The 7,619-nt window shown below is 37.1% G+C and overlaps 1 protein-coding gene across 1 annotated transcript; it reads right to left on the bottom strand.

Annotated features, from left to right (window-relative positions):
* Nucleotides 1–2,199: 2,199 nt before the first annotated feature.
* Nucleotides 2,200–5,524, bottom strand: LOC144424601 (fibrinogen-like protein 1). Its single transcript, XM_078114038.1, has 5 exons — nucleotides 5,158–5,524; nucleotides 4,672–4,826; nucleotides 3,908–4,007; nucleotides 3,498–3,594; nucleotides 2,200–3,013 (listed from the first exon to the last, which is right to left on the bottom strand). Exons 1-5 carry the CDS (start codon nucleotides 5,498–5,500, stop codon nucleotides 2,869–2,871), a joined length of 840 nt encoding a protein of 279 aa, XP_077970164.1. The 5' UTR covers nucleotides 5,501–5,524; the 3' UTR covers nucleotides 2,200–2,868.
* Between the last annotated feature and the right edge of the window lie 2,095 nt (nucleotides 5,525–7,619).

The raw sequence follows: 7,619 nt of genomic DNA, 5'->3' as shown, positions 1-7,619 counted from the left end.
GTCAAATAAAATGGGTACATAGCAGGAAGAGAATACAGACTGCTGAGCGTTCATACACAACAAAAAAAAACACGTTTTCATCAATAGATCACTACAGAAAAGACCCATATGTCAAAATTTTGTGAAAAAATATGGCTTCAATAAAAATAAATTGAAAAATATATCTCGGCCATTGGAGGAAAGAAAAAAAACAAGATGGCGGCGATTCGAAATTTTGCTATGAAACGATTCCAATATTTACTATTCGATTCGAATATTCGATTTGAAATGTCCTGCCCTAGTCTTTAGTCAAATTTTATTTCATGGATATTTTCTAAACAGCTTTTAACAAATATTTAAAAAATAGGCGGAATGCATTAAACATTGGGTGTGGAAATGCAAATCCTGGCTTCATTAGTTATTTTATCTTTTAATATCAAGTGTGAAAGAAAATGAATTTTAAATATACTTTTATACTAAAACTCCTGTTGTCAGAGATGTTGAATGACTAATGTTTTTCTCTCGATTGGTAGGTTCTAAATATGCGCTAACTCGGACCTTATCATACCTATTTTGGCTTAATTATACCAAGCACCAGTCCATGTCAGGCATGAGAATGGGACCTGACCATGCCGACCAGTGGCTACGTGAACCACATTGTCACGTTGAGGAGTCCAGCAACTCTCTCTCACTTAATTATCTTCTACGGGATTCGAACTTGCGAACTGGCATATAGTGATTAGAGATGTGATGGTATTGCTGGTCCTCTCATGATTCATGGTTGACGCGCAAGATCGGTCTTATTTGGAAGAAATTTGCCTGCGAGGAAGTTTAAAAGATTGTATATTTGCCAGAATGACCAGTGTTGGGAGGCCCGTAACATGATTAGAGTCCAATTCATCGAATACCTGCTCGGAGTTTTTAGGGATTTCTAACCAACATGGAGAGTCGTGTACACTGGGTAATAACCTCCGATATGAGAGCAGTTTAATTCAGAAATGAAATAGCATTGGAAGATGTTACGAATATGGATTTCAGCAAAAATGTGTCTTTGCGCGAATGCAGATGTGAGAAAGGCCACAGTTCATACTCATCAACATAGGAGTATTCTGGAGAAGCAATTTTTATTTGAACTTTAAAATGAGATAGCTCTTAATCAATTATTCTATGGGAGAAGAAAAGTGATAAGACACATTTAATTATATCGCGAACCACAGACACTCGTCTCATCGTCTGGTTATCTGACAAAGTATGAAAATAGTCAACCAGTTATTCGTTGTATATATACTTGGTGGTGAAAGTCGTAACAGACCAACGGGTTACTTGAACCACTCTGAAAAGGTAGAAGTCAAGCAATCCTATTGCACGTAATTGCTCCGCACCACAACCAGTGTAAGGTAATCAGAAGTGAAGTATGTTACCAATAAAATTTGAATATTGACGCCACAGTTAGCCGCGTCGGTGTGACAAGGCACGGTGATTCGCAGGTTCAAATCCCATGCGGGGATAGTTATATGCGAGAGGATTGCTGGACTCCTCGCCGCCGTAAGGTGGTTTACGTAACCGCTGGTCGGTTACGGCTTTCTCCACCATCAAGTCAATGCTTCCGAAAACAAATAACTAACTCATCCCATACCCGACATGGAATGATAACCGGGCGAGAGGCCGTGGTTTGCCATGTGGTTAATCCGTCGTATCGGATTTCCTCTCCCCTGTGATAAATATGTAAATCATATCCTATCCAGCCCATTTGAATTAAAAAAATTAAAATTTGAGTGCACATTTCATTTAAAACTACATTCGCGGTAACGTTTAATCTCATAAATTTAATTCTGTCAAAACACCTCACCCTTGTAAAATCTCGTTTTCGCAAAACTGCATTATTTGAAAATAGTCGTTTTCTACAGACTTTATTCTCCCAAAATGACTTCCTTCAAAGTATTATTCTCGCAAACGACCATTCCCACAAAAGTACATTTGTAAAATTTACAAACATCAATCGCGCTCGCAATCAGCTGTCCTTCCGTTCTCCAACCCAAATACAATAACAAGCCTGTTGTCTAATACATGATTTATTGACATCTAAGCATGCTATCAAGAATTAAATGATTAAAAATTATTATGTACATTTGAAGAAACTTGAATGAATTCAAAACAACGAAATTACTAGATTTAATGGAAGTTTTAAGACATTTGAATAAAACAATTGTTTGGTTCAAATTTTACCATTGAAAGATGTCAAACAGAAAATAATTTTACATGTATTTATACAAGATTAAACGCATATATAGAATAATGACAAAATGGTTAGTTCAGGTATTTGTTATATTAATGTATTGAAAATGAAAACTCTATCTCGGATGATTAGGTGAAAAGTCATTGAAATGTTGATTTTGTAAAATGAAAATATATTTACATTTTACCAAAGGCTGTGGAAATAATAGTTCGAGATATTGAAGAAACCGAGTTCAGAATCCGAGTATATTATCAAAATGAGAAAAATTTGAGATTACGAACTTGGAAAATTTCGACTTCTGACTTCAAATAAGTACCTGGTAAAATTTGGGATTTCGTATTTTGACTTGAAGAAATTGGGAAAACGACTTTTTGCAGGATAAGTTTGATATAGTAATTAAATTTTTGTTCAAAATTGCAACACCGATTTAGGAAAATTTTTAACATTCTACTCTAACTCCACAGCCTTGGTTTAGACATTATTACATTCTCGGACGGAATTTCATTTCTGTGAACTTCAGTGAGTGATCCATTCCCTTCCAATGATACCAGATGACTCCTTCACTGTTTCTACTAGTCTGACCTCCACTGATATACTTACCGTTGAGGGTTGAGTGATAGCAACTATTAAACCACCATCCACCACTGTTATATTTACTTACTATACCTATCATTGTCCCGATCCTTCGTCGTAAACTTCATTGCGTTATGTCTAGATGTAAGTGAATCCCCAGCATTTCCTGAATATCCTCCAACATTGAGTCGATATTTTGTAGAAGCAGATCCGATGGAAAACGACCTGAAATAAGAGAATATTATTTCAACAACATAGATATAATGCGTTTTATTATAGAATTTCATATTCAGTCCTGAAACCCGAAAAATCAGTTTTGCATCACCTATATGATGATACAAGCCGCGAGAAATGCTCGACCGGATTTGTAAGAATCTAAACAAAGTGTTACTAATAGGAAGGATGCTGTTTTTAGATGATCGATAATTTCCAAGTTTTGTCTTATACAGTCAACTTGGTCAATCTCATAATCAAAACTATTACTCGACCAGAAAATTTTTCATTAAACACAAAGTAAAGATAGGAAGTCGGATTTGAAATAATAAACAAGTTGCCGGAGTCAAATTCTTCCAATTAAATCTGAAAAGTATTCCGAATGATTCAGCTTTTTTAATCAAAAATTGTCGTTTCCGAATCAGAAGCCGGAATCTCCGTCCGCAATACCCACAGCTGTAAAAAACGGGTAAAATATAATTGATGAAATACTTACGAATACTTGGCGTAGCGTTTATATCCCTCCCAATCTTCCAAATCAATTCTGAGTTCAAAGTCACCGTCTGATGTTAATCGATGTAGTTTCTCCAATCCTAACAAATTTGAGAACATTGTAAATTATTTTATTTGATTAGATGCTTCACTTCAAGATTCACAAGCGACTATATTTGGGAGAATATTTGCACTTCAGCATAGTTTACACCCAAGCTATTACGCATAGATTAAAGTCAATATTTTCATTTTAGTTAGCTTTGCTTTCGAAAAATATATCATAGAATCCCGTTGCCAGAATTGCCAGTTTTCTGGTGATATGTTAATTATGGAACTTTATAAATGATAAACAAGTTGAAGTTTTTTGATTTTTTTTTTTACAAGCCTATCCTTTCCAACAACCATCTATCTTACCCATCCAATATTCCCCGGTTAAATTTCCAAATCCATTCGCATATGCATTCCAGTCATACGAGGCGAAATCGAGCATTCCGTTAGACCTTCGTTGAAAAACCTGTTACAGAAAATGTATCTATTCCTTCGGTATGCCCAGCAAAGAATAACAAAAATTGCTTGTCTACGATACAAAGTATTCGTGAATCGTGCCGAACTAACTAGACCAACATATACAGCCACTATTCGACATCTTTGACCGCGCATAGGGCGATTTACTATTTCCATACACTAGACCTCAGCTGTCGAAGAAACGCACTCCGCGGGCTGTAGTTCACCGCAAATTAAGTGATCATGCTCTTGGATAAAATATATACTGATTGTTAGCATTGATCTGTGACACCTTCCTCTAAAGTGCATTTAAAATGTTTAAAGTGCAAAATAGCAGTTGTTACGACGGCGCTCCGGAAGTATTCGTACTAAGATGACGCACAACCTGAACAACCCTTACCTGGTACACATACTATGTTCAGGTTGTGCGCCATCTTGGTAGGAATACTTCGGGAGCACCGTTACGGCTGTATATTACGTACACTTGGCTACTTGGTTTTGCCAGATGAGTCTCGGACTGAAACTACAGTTTTAAATTATTTGATTCGTCTGATATCTATTTGTATCTGAGTGTGTCATAACTGCAGTTTGCCCAAGATGATTCAGACGACACAAGCTCACAAGTGCGCCATAATACATTGTAATCTTGTACATTAAATACGAAATTTTCTCACCATCCATTTTCCTCCGTCTGTCGATGTGTCGCAATAAACGTGAATTATTTGGTTCAATCTCACTGGATAGATTGCAAACACACCGCCTGTTACCAGGGCTTGATCTGTTGTGGCGAAATTGCTGCAGTCTTCATTGAGCACAAGCGCGAACATACCTAATGAAAACGAATACATAAATCAGTTGGCAATAAGTCAGAACAAAAATAATATAGAAATGCAAAAATAGTTGCCAAGGATGTCCCTGTTGTCTGCGAATGAGTGGTCGCATACAAAGTGAATAAACGAGCGGTAGTCTGATTGTAAGAGGTATCACATATATGATGACAAATGATGTTGAAAATGTTGTTTGCGCTTAGTTTTTGGTATGATGGTGGCGATCACCAGTATTAAACTATACTGCCTAGTCGGGGAACAGTCGGTAGTCGGTAGTAACAGAAAGTGGCCATTATCAGACTTTGTATATCGCTATAAATAATGTTGCATTACCCATTACTTTTTTTTCTACAATCTCTCCGACTCTTGTGTAGTTCACTTGGCCTGGTGGTCCAGAAACCCCGGGCTGACCTTTGACCCCTTGTGGACCGACGCTTCCAGCAGGTCCACGGGGACCGACTATTCCGGGTAGTCCAGGTGGGCCCTTTGGCCCAGTTTTTCCAACCCGCGGCCCTCTCTGTTGTCTTACCGATGTATGGTCGGTATCTTGACACATATACGTTTCGCAATATCGATTCATTTGCTCGGTCAGTACTGTCCCATAATTATCCAAAGCCGATGCGTTCCCCAAAGTAATTATTCCAATAAGCATAAACAGGGTGATATATTTGATCATGGTTAGTTTCAAAAATACTCGTATTTATCTGAGATGAATAAACAATACTTTAAAATTACAACTTACTTAACACAATCACAGTAGATAACACATAGCCTACAACACGCAAATGGAATCCGGTTAATTAAAGTCTACTGCATCTTTGTTCTGCCTTTTAGATTTGGATCAAGAATGACTGTTGGCTTCTAGTCTGAGTCTAGTATTTTTAATGCATTGCGTAGAAAAGTGGTTCCCAACCTTATATAGCTTGTGGGCCCCGTCTAGAGGCTTTTAGCACTCGTGGCCCTCTGTTTATTATTCCAGTGGTATTTATAGTGTTATTTTGATTGGTAGATTCCATATCCTATTACGTGTGAACAATTTCTGCTCAACAAAGTGAAAACACCGTATAAAGAAATGGAACTAGGAAAACGGGGAGTTTTCCATCAAAATGAAAATTAATTTCGCGCCTAGCATTGTGGTCCACCTCTAACTGCTCTATGGTCTCCTTTGGGTCGAAAACAACGTTTCCTTCCCACCTTCCCAGGGACGGGGAGCGAGGTTGCCTTGTACTCGCGCAGTATTACTATTATTTAGTTCAAGATGATTAATTATTTATGCTAGGGTTACCATATGTTGAAAAACAAATTAATGAGCCATTTTGACCAATTTGGTAATCAAAACACCATTTTTATTATGGTATAAATTCACTATGTATCCAGGCACAAGCTGTCGTCGCTTTCTTGTGAGAATAGAATAAATACAGAAAAAACGAAAGAAGCAAAATTGTTGCCTAATCTTTAGCACTGGTGACTAAAACTCTAACACAGAATAAAGTAAGTTACAGGTAGTGCAACTAAAGCACCTATTACAAAATGCTGGTAATACAGTTCATATGTGACATCACAATTATCTGAATGCGACGCAACCCGTGTGGTACAAAAAAAGCTTGCATGTGACATATCTCTGAAAAATAGGATTTCGTGGATGCGCAATATCTGGAAACTCGAGGATTTGTAGCAGGAATTCTGTGTATTCCAAAATCTGACATTTAGGCACTTTTTAGCATTTCTCCCTGACGCAAAATTGACCACTAAAATCCCGGACATGTCAGGGAAAAATATGGCGTATGTCAACATTAATTTATGCAAACTTTCACGACTACTTTATTTTATTACAGCGGTAGTGTGGCTTGCCCATAACAGTAGCTGGGTTCATTAAAGATTGGGCAAAAAGGTAGCTTCATAGATACTCCCGAAGTATGTGAACCTACATGGCGGACATCGGAACCAGGTTATGTGTACCAGGTTAGGGATAGGCCATAATATTATTCCAATTATCCTTATTTTAGGTATATGACGAGTTCGGGGACTAGCCAAGTGACTCCCGTAGTATTTGTTCCTGAAATTATGGCCTAACCGTAACCTGGTACACATACTACGTTCCGGTGTCCGCCATCTTGGTTTACATACTTCTGGAGTATCGTTTTATCATTAAATAGGGAGTAAGAGGAAGTTTTAAAATAAGCAAAAAGATGAGTTTAAATTTATAAAATTTAAAAGCTGAGAACCACCAGTTTAGATTGACCTATTTTTACCTATGCTTGTTTAGAGCCTTTTCAAAAATCAGGTTACAGAAAATAGATAGTGTAAACAGTAAACCAGGTCTGGAGTCGGAGCAGGTCGGAACCAGAGGCCGTGGCTAATTATATTGGCTTCAGATCCTATCAATCTAATTTTCAAAATCTATATAGCAGCTATAAATCATTAAATTTTAATCTGGCAAAATGTTCAAAATGATCTTCTTAAAATATCAATTCTAACCAACTTAGGTTAATTCAAAAATCCAACCTCAATTCCAAAAACACCAAAACCGCCAATCTAAACCACTTATCACTACAACTACACTGAACTAAAATTATTTTATCATCAGACACTGACTAATCGAAATATGAATGAGATTGAAATTACGCCAAATTTCATGCGAGAAAGAGACCGTGTGTGACATAATTTTAAAAAGATAAAATAGAGAGAAACGTGAGAAAAAAATAGGATACGAGTAAATAACGAGAGATTTGATCACAATTCAACACCCCGATATTTCAGTTCCTCATTGCGTGCGAACCAAAGCCCCACGAACT

The sequence above is a fragment of the Styela clava genome, chromosome 6 (genome assembly GCF_964204865.1).
Source record: "Styela clava chromosome 6, kaStyClav1.hap1.2, whole genome shotgun sequence".
Lineage (NCBI taxonomy): Eukaryota > Metazoa > Chordata > Ascidiacea > Stolidobranchia > Styelidae > Styela > Styela clava.
The sequence above is the reverse complement of the archived record's forward strand: the minus strand, read 5'-3'. Positions and strand labels throughout refer to the sequence as shown.

Excerpts from the sequence above, each read along its gene's own strand:
- LOC144424601 (XM_078114038.1), bottom strand. The coding sequence starts at position 5,500 with ATGATCAAATATATCACCCTGTTTATGCTTATTGGAATAATTACTTTG. Across the intron at positions 3,595-3,907 it reads AACCGGGGAATATTGGATGG|GATTGGAGAAACTACATCGA; the intron begins GTAAGATAGATG and ends CAAATTTGTTAG. Across the intron at positions 3,014-3,497 it reads AAACGCTACGCCAAGTATTC|GTCGTTTTCCATCGGATCTG; the intron begins GTAAGTATTTCA and ends CTCTTATTTCAG.